The following is a 19,396-nucleotide window of genomic DNA, read 5'->3' as shown; positions in this document are numbered from 1 at the left end:
AAGATAATCAGATGAGAAGAAAAAAGAAGAAGAGGGACAAGACAACGAAAGTATCTTCTAAGTTGTAAGTTGTAAGTGAGTTGGTAGCAGTCAACTTCTTGTGGTATTGCTGAAGATGATGGTAATTGTTATATCTTTTTACTTGAAAGTATCTTCAACCATGACAATCTTTTGGGTCCATATGTTACTGGTTTAATGAATCTTGATTTATTCATTGAATTGTTAAAATTCTTCTCTGTCAGGTGTTTTCTTCGGATCACCTTCAGATCATGGCACAAATGAGTTGGAAATGGTGAGCACTCTATTGACTGATGTTTCAATTGTGGATTCTCTTGCACTTTTAGTATTTTTTTTAATGATTACAGGACACCGAAGATTTAGCAGTCATCTTCTATCATGATCATATGGTGTATGATGATAGTTATTGTACAGATTGTGTTTTAACTTTCACCAGCAGTTGCATCAAAATAGAGGGTTCAGGTTCAACTCTAGATGGAGATGACAAAATCTTGAAATTACAGTGGGATGTTTAGGATTTAGTTCATATCAAATCTCGTTGGTATGAGCTGGTAAGCCCACAATGAGCTTTTAACATTATGTATCTCCTTATTCTTTAGGGTTTGGAATTATTGTACCTTGAATTTTATGCTTGTTGAGATGGCAGTGGTGACCATTCATGTACTTACTGAAGATATAGTACAGCCTGAAAATGTTGAATGCACTTCAGGTTAGATAATCATTATTTTTTTTTTTGTGAAAATGTTCTCATATTGTTTTACCTGACCATTTTTCAATTAAAGAATAATTATACATCTATTTTATGTAATTTAGGTGCCGAATTGAAGTTTGCAATCATGGGGACTAACTGGTTTCGGAAACAAGAAGCAATCACAACTTTAAATGTTGCATACAAAACTTTATGGAGCAATATGCTTGAGTTAGAGTGAGTTTTTTGGCAACATCTTTGAATTTTCGATTTTTATCCTTCGAATTATCATCAATCTTGATCTTTACTTCATTAAATCAGTAATTTATTTGAATCTTAATTAAGTAACTTGGTATATTCATATGGGATTATTGTTGCAGGGACACTGTTCTTAGACAAATCAAAGCACATTTTACAAAGTATTTTCCCAAGTAAGTGCAAAAAGATTTCTTTTGGCAAAGTTTCATATGAATTTTGATCCTTGTGTTAACTTTAACAGCCCTTTTGTTAAATTAATAAATATGACTGTTTTGCCCTTATCCGATTCTTGGATTTTATATTTCATTGGATGCTTGCAGCTTTGACCAGCCTTTTGAAGAAGTTATATATCCAAAAAGGGATGTTGATGTTGTTTCCATTAGTAAGAGAGACGTTGATTTGCTGCTACCAGACACATTTGTCAATAACACTATCATTGACTTTTATGTCAAGTATGTTTATCTTACTTATTTGATGGAATGAATTACTTTCATAACAATCCATATTACAAATATAAAAACTTAAATGTACATCAGACTAGAAGTCATTACATATGAAATTTTATTCTAACTTTCTAACTGATGACAGATACTTGAAGAACAAAATCAGGCCTGAAGAGAGACAGAGGTTTCATTTTTTCAGTAGTTTTTTCTTCCGGAAGCTAGCTGGCCCAGAAAAAGAACCTCTAGATGCCCTTGAAGGGAAAACAACTTTTCAACGCGTAAGAAAGTGGACACGAAAAGTTAATCTTTTTGAGAAAGATTTTGTCTTTATTCCTGTAAATTACAAGTAAGTTGGAAAACAGTTTGCTTTCTAGACATTTCATTTGAACAGTTGACAATTATTTTTGTTGTTTGACAGTTATCATTAGAGTCTTATTGTGATGTGTCATCTTGGGGAAGATGCGAAATACAAGGGTATATCTGTCATTTCTCTTTGACATCTTCAAGTATTTTATGAGGCATGGTTATCCCTTTTTTCTAATGTTATAATCTGGTTTATAGATGAAGAAGATGTAACTGAGTTGATTAAAGTGCCATGTGTTCTGCATATGGATCCTATTAGAGGTAGTCATACTGGCTTGAAAGGTCTTATGCAAAGGTAACATTATTTTATTATATAAACATTTTATTTTATTTTTAAATTATAAACCTTTAAATATGCCATTCTAGCTAACTGAAAGAAGAGTGGAAAGGGAGGCAGCAGGAGGCATCTGAAGATATATCATCAAGATTCGATAATCTACGCTTTATTTCACTTGAGGTATCATCTGGATAAATAATGTTTCAAAATTATTTGAGAAATGGAAAGGAAAAATATACGAGGGCAAAATTGTGAATTTGTATTAAATTCTAAAATCTGAATTTTGTGTTGTTTTTGCAGTTACCATAGCAGCCGAATTCATTCGACTGTGGTTTATTCTTGCTCCATTATGTAGAACTTTTCTTGGAGCAAGCCCCGATTAATTTTAATCCATTTAAAATCACAAAAAGTGTCCAATTTGTAAGGACAGGGACCATGTAAAATTTAATAATATAAGTGAGCTGTTGTTTGTGAATGTGTGACTCAGCTAAATACGGATTGGTTTCCACCTGCTGATGCATCCTTGAAAAGGGTGGTTATTCAGAGACTGGTGTATGATCTCCTACAACAACCTTATGATGAAGTTGAAGCCTTTTACAAAGTATTTTCCCAAGTAAGTGCAAAAAGATTTCTTTTGGCAAAGTTTCATATCAATTTTGATCCTTGTGTTAACTTTAACAGCCCTTTTGTTAAATTAATAAATATGACTATTTTGCCCTTATCCGATTCTTGGATTTTATATTTCATTGGATGCTTGCAGCTTTGACCAGCCTTTTGAAGAAGTTATATATCCAAAAGAGGATGTTGATGTTGTTTCCATTAGTAAGAGAGACGTTGATTTGCTGCTACCAGACACATTTGTCAATGACACCATCATTGACTTTTATGCCAAGTATGTTTATCTTACTTATTTGATCGAATAAATTACTTTCATAACAATCCATATTACAAATATAAAAACTTAAATGTACATCAGACTAGAAGTCTTTACATATGAAATTGTATTCTAAATTTCTAACTGATGACAGATACTTGAAGAACTAAATCAGCAAAATGAAGCCACTTGATTTAAATCTTGCAGCATTATCAGCAAAATACAGTAAAGACATGGAGTTGCATTTGGCTAAGTCATTATTGAGTGAGATGGGCCAATGTACAACTGCTTATCCATATAATCAACTGTTTGGAGCATTAGTCTTAAAGAAGTATGAAAGGAAAGATGCAACTTTACTTAGTTGGAATTTGATGTACATAGTAGATTAGATGCAAATTTATATATTGTAAGAAATAGAATTGTATGACATTAGATTTATGCAATGGATTTTATTTTTTGTATATGACATTTTATTTTCTATTATGAAACATTAAATACAAATTTAATTTGAAAATAAGTAAATATATAAATAATATATTTTTTTTAAACATTTAAAATTATGATACGCAAAAATGTGTGTCGTCTTCATTTATGACATGGCCTTTCTTGACAGGGGCTTTCTTGATACGCATTGCATGTCATTAACACGCGCGTCGTAAGGTTACGACACGCGAATGCGTGTTGTCTTCCTTTATGACAGGGCCTTCCTTGATACGCAATGCTTGTCGTAATTGCACGTCGTAAATGAGCGTCATAAATGCGCGTCGTCTCTCTTTATGACAGGGCCTTCCTTGACGCGCATTTACGCGTCGTCTGAGCCTTTTACGACATGCAATGAGCGTCGTAAAAGGCTGTTTTTCTAGTAGTGCAAATTGCAAAGCTTTTGTTGCATTCATAGTTATACCACATTCTTCAGAAGTTTACCAGTGGCGCTTTGAACAACAACACAACCACAAATTGATCAATCAAAGATTGTATGCAACTTTCAAGAGCTAAACGTCAGTTGGATATTTTTGATCAATCTTTTATACATAAGCTTTCGAGTGCAAAGGTGGGGGAAACTACAACATATAGGCTAATGTGCGTTATAAAAGGAGGATGTGAATTTGTTGGTGGACTAGAGATAGATTGTAAAATTTTTACAAGGGATATAAATTGTCACATCGGGGGCACTGATACAAATTTGTTGATTACAAAGCTTCAGAATCGTAAAGAGAATGTTACAAATTTTACATACGAATACATATGTGACAAGAAGCAGTTAAATGCTCTCTTTTGGGCTGATGATACTTCAAAACAAAACTTTGAGTTATTTGGGGACGTTGTTTCTTTTGACGCAACATATCGTATAAATAGGTATTTATTCTTGAATTATAAACATTTTTTAGTTATATATTCAAATGGTCTATTTTTGTGTTGTTTTAGGTATTGTATGGTATTTGTACCTTTTACTAGCATTGATAATCACAAAAGGTGCGTCACTTTTGGAGCTGGTTTGTTGTGCAGAGAAGATACAAATTTCTATATTTGGTTACTTCGGTCATTCTTGAAGTGTTTTGGAAAAGCACCAATCATGGTTGTGACCGATCAAGATCCAGCAATGAAAAAAACTATTGAGATAGTATTGCCATACACAAAACATAGATTTTGTATGTGGCATATCACAAGTAAACTTCCATTGAAGGTACTAATATTATTGTTATATTCTTATCAATATAATGATGACATTATTTTCAATATAAATATGACATTATTGTTCTTTTCTTATCAGAATATTAAATGGCATTTTTTGAATTAGAACAATATATTAAATGAAATTCCTTTTTATACTGTATTATATTCTTATCAGAATATTAAATGAAATATTTTTGTAATTAGGATAATATATTAAATGAAATGCATTTTTATACTATATTATATTCTAACAGAATAATATATGAATTGCTTTTGAAGGTAAGCTGGGAAACAATGAATGAATCGGATTTTAAGGCGGACATCAATGGTATAGTATGGGACTCCAAAATTGTTGTGAAAGATTTTGAAATGAGATGGGATGCATTAATGGTAAAATATAAGTTACAAGACAATAAATGGATGAAAGATATGTTTGATTTGAGAAGCAGTTGGATTCCAGCCTATTTTAAAGATGTACCAATGTCAGGTTTAATAAAAACCACTTCTCGGTCGGAAAGTGAGAATTTAGCATTCAATAGGGTATCGCATCATGGTTATACGTTAAACAATTTCATGAATACCTTTGAGTTTGTTATGGAAAGGAAAAGGAATAATCAAATCAAATTTGATTTTGATACATCTACTATAATTCCAACCATCAAAACACCTTTTGACGATATGGAGAAACATGCATCTATGGTATACACCAGGACTATTTTTCTCATGGTGCAGAGGGAGATTCTTCATTCACTTGTTTCTTGTTCACAGAAGAGTGTTACTTTAGGAGTTGTTTCTGACATACACATTTTCAAACATAAAAGGACAAATCTATCAAAGAAGAAGGTAGTAGTTGAGAAAAAAGAAAAAGTTGACATCTTGACGGAATCTCTTGACGGATAGTATCTTGACAGAATCACTTGTGAGTCATCTTTTAAGAATGTATCCTAATACTTTGAGCGGTTTGGAATTTTTTGTAGACACAGCTTCAGTATTCTAAAGATTTATGACATACAAGAGATTCCGTCAAGATACATTCTTAAAAGATGGAGAAGAGATATTATCCCCACTACAGTTTTGAAAAGGATTTTAGATATGGTGATTCGTCTGGAAATGCTGAGAAGGTTGCATAAAAAGCATTTTCCATGCTTGATCAATGCTTGTCTTCATTAAGTAATGATGACAAGAAGTTAGAAGAGTTCATGCAAAAGCTAGAAGTTTTTATGACTGATATTGGTGAACAAGGTTCAGACGAATCACCGGTTACAAAAGAAGCTCATTTTGATAAACTTTACGGAGCTACTACGAATCCTGAAGTTGTTGATGTTAAAAATCCACTTATGGTGAAAATTAAAGGATCTGGTATAGGAAAACATTTAAAAAGTGTTTTGGAGAAGGCTACTATTCAAGGTAAAGCAATCAAGATCATGCAAAATATGTGGGGTTAAAGGGCATAATTCAAGGAAATGTTTGACATTGTTGAATAACTCCAAGGTACAAAGTGCATAGTTTTGTCTAGAAATATATTTCGATTTTTTGCATATTTCAATAAAGTTCAATAATAACATATACATAAAAGTTTGAATTTCTTTACTTTGGACATTTTTCAGATGTTTTGGTTTGTGATGATGTATCAGACATTTGGTTTGTGATGATGTATGAGACATTTGGTTTTGATGATGTGTGATACATTTGAAAACATATTGATTCTTCTAATATTTTCAATCTTTAATTTTTGCATTGAAGTATATACGAATGATTGCAGTATAATGTTTTGTTATCAAATTATTATATAACAAGATTATACATGTAAGAATGTTATATAGGTATATGCAGCATCTAATATTATTCTAATAGAATAATGATGCCATTATACATTATTCTATTAGAATATTCTAAAAAAAAAGTTATGTTTACTACAGAATATTCTACCATGACCATTAAGAAGTGATCATAATATCAACTATACATTAAGCATTAATCATCTAATAAACCATATCAAGTGTTTTACATAATACTAGGCATCATTTCTTTTGTCTAATTTGTTCAAAATAAGATAGATATTACCAAAGGAATCGTTGTTAAGTCACCATAACCACGTTTATAAAATTTCAAACTTCTATCAATTTCTATTTATTACCTATTTCCAATTCATCCATTCTATTGATACCTTCCTCTAACATCTTTTTTCTAGTCGCATGATCAAATTTTCCAAATTCGATTGCGTCTTTGATAACTCTCTCCTTTTGGTTGTTGATTTCATGTGTAGCAATCTTAAAAGAATATAAGGCACATAATTTACAAATTGCATATCTTGCACATCACTGCCTTTTTCCATTTCCACATTCCACTTTCCTTACTTTTCTCCACAATATTTTTCCATATGTCTCATTAAAAGTGTTCCATTCTCTGTTGTCAACTTCTTTATGTTACAGTCAATTTCATCATCTTCATGGTTGTTGATCGCAAGCCTTTGATTTTATTGACGATAAATGTATTTTTCTGCAAATATCGTATAAAGTATAATTTCTGCAATGTATATTAATAAAATTACATTATTCAATCTATTGTATTGTAACTTTAATACATTTTATAAAAGTAAATGAAAGCATACTAATGATGTGGGTGTCATTCCATAAGTTTCTTCTAACGATTTTTTTTTATGTTGTCTATAATATGAACTTGTGGATATGTTAGTTTGAAAACAACAACATACATTTGATCACCATTATGTATTGGGAAAACCACTTGCAATTCAAACAAATTAATCAAAAAGTTAATATAATTCATATCCTTTAATAATGTAATATTTTAATTAATAAAATATTCTTACGAGTTTAAGATCATTGAAATCTACATCTGCCTTGAAATTAGATAGAAACTTATCAACACGAGTCTCAAAAGTTAAAAAAACGCTCATCAAAAGATTTAGTTTCATCTAATAACTCAGAACTCTGTAAACATAGAAAAACAGAAAAATAGAATATCTTGTTATAATTTACAACTAAAATATAAAAGTTCCAATTGTAAAAGAATTTACCATAATTTTTGTATTGAAGAATAGGCGGTATGGTTTACTTTTTGACTTTTGGTCCTCGTAATTTAGAACAACAGCCCAAGAATCAATCACATGATGATGTATAACAGGTTAAGGCCGCATGCTCTCAAAATCCTGTCTATGCATAATCTCTGCCGTATTTGTTTCAAAAAGTACCTCCCTTAATTTTAAACATGAACAAAAAATATGTCATCAACATTAGAATAAATATCCACATGTATTATAGTTAAACAACAATTCAAAGAAAATAATACATGTTTAATTGAAATAGCAAGAGTTAGTGACTTACATTCTATTTTTAACCTGTGCATATCTTGTTAGAACCTGAATCAAAAGAACATATGCAAATCGATTCTATCAAATAAATTCACAGCTTTATCCATATATGGTGATTTGTAAGAACTTATATCATTCTCCCCCGTGTCACCATTTTGATATTCAACCCTTTCATGTGATCCCTTTCTCGTTTTCATTGTTTTGATTATCAACACTTGAAAAAATAGGATCTGAAAATAACTTAATGAATTTCTCTTTAAATTCATTTGTTATATTGACATCTGGGAACTTTGATATACAATTAGAAACAATTCCATATATGTCCTCCTATTCTTGATGAAACTTTATTGAACATCGTATCAAAGTTCTCTTTATACTCCCGAAAAATAATAAAATACTAAAATTATAAGCATGTAATATTTTATCATCTCAGAATATCTAGAATATTTACTATGAACCATAAGCATGTAATTTTGCTGTTGTATCAGTTGTTTCATCAATAAGCGTCAATGTTTTTTTCTTTCAATTAGTCGTTTGGCTATTGAAGTTTCTTCATAAGTTTTACCCATATCCAGCCTTCTTGCTGTTTATTGCCATATTTCATAATCAAATTAGGAATTAATAATTGATTTATCATATCCAAATATCTAGAGTGACATTTAAAAATATTCTATTAGAATAAGGAAACAAATTAGATTAATATTTAAAAATATTCTATTAGAATAAGATTAATAGAATATAGAAAAACATTACTAGAATATAGAATATTTTATTGTAATACGTAGAATAACAGAAACAAATGAGATAAATATTTTATTAGAATATATAGAATACACAATATATCATTTATTATTTTATATTCTTTTATAACATATAGAATATTTTATTATAGTACATAGAATAACAGAAACAAATTAGATTAATATTTAAAAATATTCTATTAGAAAAAGATTAATAGAATATAGAAAAACATTAATAGAATATAGAATATTTTATTATAATACGTAGAATAACATAAACAAACGAAATAAATATTTTATTAGAATAAAATAATTGATGATGTATCTTTTTTTCTTTTGCTTTTGATGTTGTAGTTGTTAATTCATTGATCGATTTCGATGATTTTCTCTTTTGAACCAACCGTTTGCCTATTGAAGTTTCAACTTCACTACTTCTACGCAGTGTCATCATTTTTATTTTTGATTTTGTCATTTTTGTTATAATATTAGCTGCATGAAAATAATTAATGTTAAATACACTTTAGTTGTTATCTGTAATAGAAAAACACTTACATTTATTTCAAAATTATATTCTAACTCATCATAATACTTACATTAGGGGATTGTCACCTAATTTCAACTTTCAACAAGGTATAAGTCAAAAATTCTAAAAATCTCTCAAACCAGCCATTTTTGAAATAGGGCTAAAATCGTCCCATTATTAGGATCATAATACTTACTCTTGCTGGTTTGATTCATAAACTGGATTGATTAATAGAAGCCTTATTTGATGTTATTTTCTACATTTTCACTTGCTTCTTGAAGGTATGGTGTATCTTGCATCTTATTTCATTTCGTTTCACCTATTTCACTTTATGATCCTAATAATGGGACTCACTAAGATACAAAATCCCAATGCCCTAATTATTAGTATGTAGATATGGAGACTGGAGCAATAATAGAAGATAAATTCTCAAAGCAACATCGTCGTTTTCAAACGGAAACAAGGATATAAAATGATAATTAACAGAACTATTGAAATACTTGGAATTTCTTGAGAAGTTTTGGTAATAATGTCATTTAGATGATCCGATGGTGTAGATTGCGAGCCACATGTTGATGTAGCCATTTTTGTTGTAGAAATACTTGATACGAATGAAAGTAAGTAAGGTTATGGTTTTATCAAGGGATTAAAGACCAAAATATGAATCAAAAATATGACAAGGTTTCTAGGGTTTTTATCGATGTTTCAAGTAAAAATCGGATTCACAACATCAAAAAATGAAATCGATCCACGGAGAAATTGAAGATGACGAGTTCAAAAGCACAAGAAGTTAGGGTTTTGATGGAGTGTTTAAAACCGAAAATGATAAGAAGGTTGGAAGAGGGTTTTAAGAATACAGATGAAGAAATTTAGTTTTTTCATTTTAATGTTCTTCCCTCGTGAATAAGTCGTAATCTTAAAGCTATTACATTTGTCCGTTTTTCGTCCCTGACAAATAAGTCCTAGTATTTTTAGTCCCTTTTAATTTAAAAACTTACACTTTGGTTCAAATATTATTTTAATTGTAAAATAAAATTACTTAATTACATATATTCTAAAACAAAGTTACGGTATTATTTTAATTTTAAAATAAAATTACTTAATTACAAATATTTTCATTTATTTTAAAATTTTACTTCTACTAATAGAGACAATGCAATTTATTTTCTAAAGTAAGATGTCCCAAAATATACTAAAATTTTATTATCCTAATTTTTTATTATTGTAACAGGATACTAAATCTAAATTCATATATTCTTTTTATTAAAATATTCTAAAAAAATTACATATTATATTATAGTTAGTTAATAAACGTTTTATTATTAAGTATTTTAATGAAACCAGAATAATCAGAATAATTAACATAAAACAAATTAGAATAAGCTTAATACAATATTAACAATATGTGTTTTTATTTGTCAACATTATTGGATAAGAATAATAAACATATATGGATTTTAATCGTTTATCATTTTACCAAACAATTTTTGAATCAAATAATTATGCATCATCAAACAAAAACTTTAAACGCTATATATATCATTTACTCTTAAGAAGTAAATATTTTATCAAGATACCAACTAGCTGGTTTAAGTATATCATTTACCAAAATATCAATGGTTTAAGCATATTATCAAACATAAGTATTTTAAAAAAAACACAACTTAAAATAAATTGTCTGTATGTAATAAGCCAATATAAGAAATTTTCAAACTTTCTTCATTTGCAGCTTGATAAATTCTCGAAGCAACGTCGACGTTTTCAAACAGAAACAAGGATATAAAATGATAATTAACAGAACTATTGAAATACCTAGAATATATTGAGAAGTTTTGGTAATAATGTCATATAGATGATCCGATGGTCTAGATTCTGAGCCACGTGTTGATGTAGCCATTTTTGTTGTAGAAATACTCGATACGAATGAAAGTAAGTAAGTTTAGGGTTTTATCAAGGGATGAAAGACCAAAATATGAATAAAAAATATGACAAGTTTTCTAGGGTTTTTAACGATGTTTCAAGTGAAAATCGGATTCACAACATCAAAAAATAAAATCAATCCAAGGAGAAATTGAAGATGACGAGTTCAAAAGCACAAGAAGTTATGGTTTTGATGGAGTGTTTAAAACCGAAAATGATGAGAAGGATGGAAGAGGGTTTTGAGAATACAGATGAAGAAATTTAGTTTTTTCATTTTAATGTTCTTCCCTCGTGAATAAGTCGTAATCTCAAAGTTATTACATTTGTCCGTTTTTTGTTCCTGGCAAATAAGTCCTAGTATTTTAGTCCCTTATAATTTAAAAACTTACACTTTGATTCAAATATTATTTTAATTGTAAAATAAAATTATTTAATTACATATATTCTAAAACAAAGCTACGGTATTATTTTAATTCTAAAATAAAATTACTTAATTACAAATATTTTAAAACAAGTATTTTCATTTATTTTAAAATTTTACTTCTACTAATAGAGACAATGCACTTTATTTTATAAAGTAAGATGTCCCAAAATATACTAAAATTTTATTGTCCTAATTTTTTATTATTGTAATAGGGTACTAAATCTAATTTCATTTATTCTTTTTGTTAAAACATTCTAAAAAAATGTACATATTATATTATAGTTAGATAATAAAATGTTTTATTATTAAGTATTCTAATGAAACCAGAACAATTAGAATAATTAACATAAAACAAATTAGAATAAACTTAATACAATATTAACAATATGATTTTATTTGTCAACATTATTGTATAAGAATAATAAACATATATGGATTTTAATCAAATAATTAGGCATCATCAAACAAACATTTTAAACGCTATATATATCATTTACTCTTAAGAAGTAAATATTTTATCAAGATACCAACTAGCTGGTTTAAGCATATCATTTACCAAAATATCAATGGTTTAATCATATCCTCAAACATAATTATTTAAAAAAAACACAACAGAAAATAAATTGTCTGTATGTAATAAGCCAATATAAGAAATTTTTAAACTTTCTTCATTTTCAGCTTGTCTCTTGCTTCACTCCCTTATTTCACCAACATACACCTAGTTTTTTTTATCAACTTTTGAAAATTCCAATGCTTTTGCAACATTCAGTTTTCTCTGCTTGTTAATTGATGGTTTTCTAGCTTAGCAACATAAAATGTATGCAACATTGCAATCTTCTTAGATGTCCTAACACTTTCTTCTCCTAGTTCCACATCCCATTTTTCTTCTTTCTCACCCATGTATTTTTCCATGTGCCTCATCAAAAATATACCATCATAATTTGTCTTAGCTTTTTTTTGTCATGCCATTTTAATTTTCTTTGGCTTCACAGATTTAAACAAAGAAACCTTATCCCACCGATTGTTGTCCAAAAACTTTGAAATGTACATTTGTTGCAATGTATATTAATAAAATGCCATTATTTTTCTAAAGTTATAACTATATTAAGTAAATAAATCTGATAAGAATATATATATATATATATATATATATATATATATATATATATATATATATATATATATATATATATATATATATTATCTTTTATATTCTAATCAGAATTTATTTACTTATACATAGTGGTTTTTTAAAGTAAACAATTATGATTAAAATAAAACTTTTAGATTTATGCAAGAAAGATTTACCACAAATTTAGGAATGTCTCCATAGATATCTTCTACTTTTTTGGTGTATCTTATGATGTCAATGATTATGTGTTCTGGATTTGTAAGGTTGAAAAGAAGACCTTAAAAATGACCACGATTGTGTATTGGAAAAAACACCTGTAGTTCATGCATAAATACAGATGAATTTTATAAATTTTAATATGAATATATTATCTTGTAATAAAAAATACATACCAGATTAACATAATTGAAATCCACTTTTCTTTTAATGTCATGTAAGTAATTGTTTACAACCTCATCAAAACGTCGGAATCTTTCGACAAAAGGTATTGAAGAATCCAATATTTTTTCTGTCTGTACATATAGAACAATAGAAATATTATAATACATTGTTATAAATTATAATTAGAATATAGAAAATAAATTTAAAATTAAGTACCATAATTTGAGTGTTGAAGAAAACATGTGGTGGTGATTTTATGTTTCTCAGGTTTTCTTCTTCAAAATTAAGAACAACAGTCCAACAATCAATAATGAAAGGATGTCTCTTATGATTTGGACGCATACCCTCAAAATGCACCATATCCATTATATCTCCAGAGTCCAGACTCGATTTCAAACAACATTTCTCTTCAAACAAAAATATTGCGTTATAGATAAAATATATGATTTAACCAAAACTAATGTAAATTAATTAGAATAATATTTTCTTTTGAATAGTGTTACAATATGCCAATAAGAATATTACACAATACTCAAATTTATAAAAGTATTCCTTCAAGAATATGCATATGTAATAAAAAAAATTATTAAACATTGTGAATTTACTTATATTGGCTCTTTGTCTCCAGCGCATCTAAACATGATTTGCGCCATTATCTGTTGCCCAGTACTGACTTTTTCACTTAAGTCAATTAACCTATTCACAAAAGGCGATCTAAAAATATATGGATTAGTCACCTTCGTTTTCCCTCTTTCATTCACATTCTGACCCTTTTTCCCTTTCTCATCTAAAATATGTTCTTCATTCCATTCTAACTCTCCATCTTCATCATTACCCTCAGAATTATCACTAGTTTCTGCATCGTTCATTAGTTGGGTTATTTGAAGATCAAAAGAAGGAAATGCTGAATTTTCAAATATTAGTCTTTTTGGAACAGGAGAATCAATAGATATACCTTTTGGATTGTGTTTTGGTGTAACTATTGATGTAACAGCCCGGATTCCCAGGTATTATTCATTTATTTATTTTTGGTAATTTGTGAGGAGACTCGGCGAGTTGGAGCCTAGACTCGCTGAGTATGATCGCGGATTTGGACGCGGGTTCGCGTCCGGACTCGGCGAGTCCACGCTGTTTAATGAAACCCTAATTTCCCGGCCCTGAGCCCTATTTAAAGGTCCTTATAACCCTTCATTGCGGCTACCTTCGACCTTGAGAGCACCAGAGCATATGTGAGTCCTTGTCAGTGAGAAAGGAGGCCATTATTCATCATCTTTGTGTGTGTTAGCAAGAAGGAAAGAGGAAGGCCAAACTAGGAGAGTTGGGGAGCTTGGATCTACTTTCATTCAGAGCTTATTCTCGTGTTTTTATGTATATGGTCAAATCTAGGGTTTCTTGGTCCTTTTAGCAGGTCCAGAGAGTCCCAAATGCCCTGCTTTATGCCTATCCTTTTGAGTTGGGGACTTAGGTTACCATTTTAGATGTCATTTCACCAAAAGAAGCCTTGTAAGCGTTGCATGGTAGCCAAGATTGTAACTTTACGTGATAAATGTGCTTGGAAGGACTGGATCTATGAGTTACTGGAACGGATCTGACCTCAGGAGTGAGTTTGAGTTCATGCATGGCTTCGACTCGCCGAGTCCGAAGAACAGACTCGGCGAGTAGCATTAAGATTGCCTTTAACCACTCAACGAGTGGTCTTACCGAGTTATGGGTTGACTTAGTGAGTCAGGGAGAGTCAGAGAGGGTTGACAGGTGGACCGAGTCAAGCTGGAACTCGCCGAGTTGTTCTTGAGACTCGGCGAGTTGAGTCGCGGTGGCCCCGCGATTCGTGCCAGGTGGAACTCGTCGAGTCAGGGATGTACTCGAAGTGTCAAGAGAGGATCTTAGGGAGTCATTGAACACGTATAGACTCACCGAGTCGCTCTAGTGCACTCGCCGAGTCCGGTCAAAGTTGACCGTTGACCGTTGACCAGAGTTGACCAGTGTTGACTTGATAGGGGTAGTCAACTTTAGTTGTGAAAGTGTTAATTAGAGGTATATGATGTTATAGGAGGATTGTAGCTCGGAGGATCGAGCGCGAGTGATTTCCGGGATTCGCGAGTTATCGAGATACACGAGGTGAGTCTTCTCACTATACTTTACCTTGAGTAGGTAACCAGAGTTATGTGACAGAGTATTTGTATGCTATATGTATGTTATGTGTTGTACTGCATTATTTCTATGTGATTTATGTTGTGCATGTTTATAGAGCTGGAACCGGAAGGTTCCCAGAGTTAGAACCAGAGGGTTCACAGAGTAGGGTCTACGGACCCACAGAGTTATAGCCTCGAGTGGCTAATATGTGTTATGTGTGGTATTTTGGGGAACTCACTAAGCTTTGTGCTTACAGTGTTGGTGTTTATTGTTTCAGGTACTAGTGATGACCGTGGGAAGGCGCCGACTTGATCAGTACACACACATGGGACATTTATGATATGTGATCTTGGGATTTGTTGTATGACATTGATTCGAGTTTCAAACACTGATGTTTTATGAAAAATTAAATGAATATGTTTTTATATTATGCGAAAAATTATTTTGAAATTCATGGTGTTACAAGTTGGTATCAGAGCCTTGGTTTGGGGGATTCGAGTACACCTTCGGGCGTATTTGAACTCAAACTGAGGATTTGAGAAGTATTTTGAAAAAGAATAAAAGATTTTGGAAGAACGCAGAGCAGAGTTGTGTGTACGATCAGTCCGCGCCCGAACGGTGATTTCCCAAAATACCCTCATGTTATGTGATATTGATATTGATATGATGTATTCTTATGCTAGAGTAGGCTAGGTACTCCTATTAGGACTAGAGTGGCCTGATTTGTGATGCCTTAGCCTAGGGAGAGGTGAGCTGTTGTGAGATGCTTGAGAGTGAGTAGGTAGCAGCGAGGGGCTTATGAGAGATTTGTTAGAGAGTGGATTGTGCATGATAGAGTACTTGGAATTTGGGATCCGAAGAGGGGGACTTGGGGTGTATTCTGATACGGAGCGGACAGTAATATTGGGCCCGTACTACTGAAAGCACCGGAGCGGTGTACAGCCCAAGTAGGAATCTTTGGAATACCAAGGATCAATGAGGGATGAGTTGTCGAGTGTGAGTATGCTCGAATGGATTCTAATTTATCGTATGTTGTATTTCAGAGGTATATCATGTAGAGGACACGTCTGATGCCTGAGAGCGGTGAGACTAGTGATGAGGAGATCCGTCGGATCATCCATGAGGAGGTGGCTGCGGCCATCAGGGCAGAGATACCAGAGATGTTCGGGTCTATTAAGACCACGTTGATTGAGACCTTCGACGAGGGTTATGCCGCTCTTTCTGAGGCTGCTGTTGCAGCGGCTACCGCAGCTATTGCTGCCGCGAGGCCGCAGGGTGGTGATGCGTTGCTGTTCCGAGAGTTCAGCAACACAAAACCACCAGAGTTTGATGGGACCTAGGACCCGGTGGCGGCTATGAGATGGATTTTTGACATAGAGGGGTGTTTCTTCACTTGCTCAACTCCTGAGCATTTGAAGGTTCGGTTCGCGCTGAACCAGCTTCACTTGGGAGCGAAGGACTGGTGGAAGTTTGTGACGGCGCACTTTACGCGTACTGAGCTTGCGGCAGTGACCTGGGAGAGGTTCACTGCCATGTTCCAAGATGAGTACGTTCCCCGGGTGGAGAAGGAGCATTTGGCCCAGGAGTTTCTGACCCTCAAGCAGGGTACTGAGTCTGTTACGGTGATTACCAGGATGTTCGATGAGAGGGCGATGTTCTGCCTTGAGCACGTGTCCACGGAGCAGGCACGTATGAGCCGATATTTGAGTATCTTGAGGCGAAACATTCGGGAGTTCGCGGCGAACTCCTCCTACCGGACATTTGCCGAGCTTCAGGAAAATTCCCGGAAGAGGGAGATTGAGCTAGAGACTCAGGCCAGGGAAGAGCCGGAGTCTCAGGGGAGGGATCGGCGACCGGCACAGTCTCAACCGGCAGCCAAGCGGGCCAAGCCCGCGATCCTAAACCAGGGAGCCAGAAGGGTCGCACTAGTGGGAAGTGTGGCAAGGGTAGCAATGGAGTCTGTAGAGCGGGATCTTCCTACAAGTGTGGCAAGGAGGGGCACATGGCCAAGGACTGCCCCAAGGGGTTTGCGGTGTGCTTTCACTGCAACCAGACCGGACACCGGAAGGCAGAGTGTCCGCAATTGCAAGGGTCATCTCAGGGAGCACCTCAGGGAACTGCCCTTGCCGCTATCAGAGCTACCGAGAGTCGGCCAGTGAAGGCCGAGGCGCCGAGAGCATGAGGGAGATCTTTTCAGCTGACCGCGGAGGAGGTATGCGCAGCACCCGATGTCGTGGCTGGTATGTATTCTTTCGTGTATTTATTTTGATGTTGTGATATTATGCTTATATTATGTTATGTGTAGGTACTTTTCTTGTGAATTCTGTACCTGCCTTGGTGTTATTTGACTCAGGTGCGAGTCGGTCCTTTGTATCTTTGGCTTTTAGTCAGCATATCAGTGTTAGTCGTGAGGTGTTGAGTCGGCCTCTGAGAGTTTCCATAGCTGACGAGAGGGTGATATATGCCACGGAGGTTCTCCGAGGGTGTGTAGTCGAGATTTTCGGTGTTGAGTTCCCGATTGATCTGGTTCCTATTACGATGGGTGATGTTTGTGTCATTGTGGGCATGGACTGGTTGAGCAGATTCGGTGCAGTTATCGACTGCGAGCGACAGCTGGTGACCATATGAGACCCTAGTGGAGGAGTTCTTATGTTGTACGGTGAGGGTACACGTTCTGGATCAGCGTTTTGTTCGGCCGCTAAGGCAAGGCAGTGTCTACAGCAGGGCTGTAAGGGTTTTGTGGCGTATGTGATGGATACGCAGGCGGATTCTGAGAGACCGAGGTCTGTTGAGGAGGTTCCGGTAGTGCGTGAGTTCCCTGATGTATTTCCTGAGGAGTTGTCGGGTGTGCCTCCTGTGAGGCAAGTGGAGTTCAGTATCGATTTGGTTCCGGCGGCCGCGCCTATCGCTAAGGTGCCTTATCGCCTTGCACCTCCAGAGATGCAAGAGTTATCCTCGCAGCTTCCGGAGCTGCTGGGGAAGGGGTTTATTCGGCCAAGCAGCTCGCCGTGGGGAGCGCCTATCCTGTTCATCAAAAAGAAGGATGGTTCACACCAGATGTGCATTGATTACCAGGAGTTGAACAAGCTGACGGTCAAGAATCGTTACCCGTTGCTGAGGATCGACGATTTGTTCGATCAGTTGCAGGGAGCATCTTGGTTTTCCAAGATCGATTTGAGGTCTGGATATCATTAGGTGAGGGTGCGGGATGAGGACGTCCAGAAGACAGCGTTCAGGACGCGTTATGGGCATTACAAGTTTGTGGTGATGCCTCTTGGGGTCACCAATGCCCCGACAGTGTTCATGGATCTCATGAACCGAGTGTGTAGGCCGATGCTGGATCGGTCGGTGATTGTATTTATCGATGATATTTTGGTATATTCGAGATCTAGAGAGCAGCATGAGGAGCATTTGAAAGAGGTTCTCGGAGTTTTGAGAGCGGAGAGGCTTTATGCCAAATTCTCCAAGTGTGATTTATGGTTACGGGAGGTCCAGTTCTTAGGACATCTCGTTAACCAGGAAGGGATATTGGTCGACCCGACCAAAGTTGAGGCGGTGATGAGTTGGGAGGTGTCGAGGTCACCCTCCGAGATCAAGAGTTTCCTAGGGTTGGCAGGGTATTATCGGAGATTTATCAAGGATTTCTCTGAAATCGCAGTGCCACTCACCAGGTTGACCCGAAAGGGTGTTGCTTTTTCATGGGGCCCCGAGCAGCAGGCCTACTTGGAGACACTTCGCCAAAGGTTATACGAAGCCCCGGTGTTAGCCCTCCCGGAAGGGATGGAGGACTTTGTGGTATACTGTGACGCATCAATTTTGGGATTAGGGGCGGTGCTGATGCAGAGAGGGCATGTGATAGCATATGCATCGAGGCAGCTGAAGCCTCATGAGATGAGATATCCCACCCATGATCTAGAGTTGGGGGCAGTGGTGTTCGCCCTCAAGATTTGGCGTCACTACCTGTATGGGGTTCGGTGTACGATATACACGAACCATAAGAGTTTGAAATATTTGATGGATCAACCCAACCTAAATATGCGACAGAGAAGGTGGTTGGATGTGGTCAAGGATTATGATTGTGAGATCCTGTACCACCCAGGCAAGGCTAATGTTGTAGCCGATGCACTGAGCCGCAGGGCGGAGAGCACCCCGCTGCGGGATGTATGTTTGAGATTGACCGTGATCGCTCCAGTGTTGGACGCCATTCGTGGGGCACA

The 19,396-nt window shown here is 34.4% G+C and overlaps 1 protein-coding gene and 1 pseudogene across 1 annotated transcript; both read left to right on the top strand.

Moving 5' to 3' along the window:
- Positions 1-11: 11 nt before the first annotated feature.
- Positions 12-3,382, top strand: LOC111914039 (probable ubiquitin-like-specific protease 2B; annotated as a pseudogene).
- Positions 3,101-5,495, top strand: LOC111914040 (protein FAR1-RELATED SEQUENCE 5-like). The gene is made up of 3 exons (XM_023909784.1): positions 3,101-3,200; positions 4,347-4,414; positions 4,875-5,495. The coding sequence occupies exons 1-3, from the start codon at positions 3,101-3,103 to the stop codon at positions 5,493-5,495; spliced, it is 789 nt and encodes a 262-aa protein (XP_023765552.1).
- The last annotated feature ends 13,901 nt before the right edge of the window (positions 5,496-19,396 follow it).

This window comes from Lactuca sativa, chromosome 3 (genome assembly GCF_002870075.4).
Source record: "Lactuca sativa cultivar Salinas chromosome 3, Lsat_Salinas_v11, whole genome shotgun sequence".
NCBI lineage: Eukaryota > Viridiplantae > Streptophyta > Magnoliopsida > Asterales > Asteraceae > Lactuca > Lactuca sativa.
Note: the sequence above shows the minus strand (reverse complement) of the source record. Positions and strands in the feature narration are given on the sequence as shown.

Bases quoted from the DNA above. Each gene is read 5' to 3' on its own strand.
- LOC111914040 (XM_023909784.1), top strand. From the start codon at position 3,101: ATGAAGCCACTTGATTTAAATCTTGCAGCATTATCAGCAAAATACAGT. The intron at 3,201-4,346 runs GTACAACTGCTT...GTGTTGTTTTAG, and splicing joins ATTGAGTGAGATGGGCCAAT to GTATTGTATGGTATTTGTAC. The intron at 4,415-4,874 runs GTTTGTTGTGCA...TTGCTTTTGAAG, and splicing joins GTGCGTCACTTTTGGAGCTG to GTAAGCTGGGAAACAATGAA.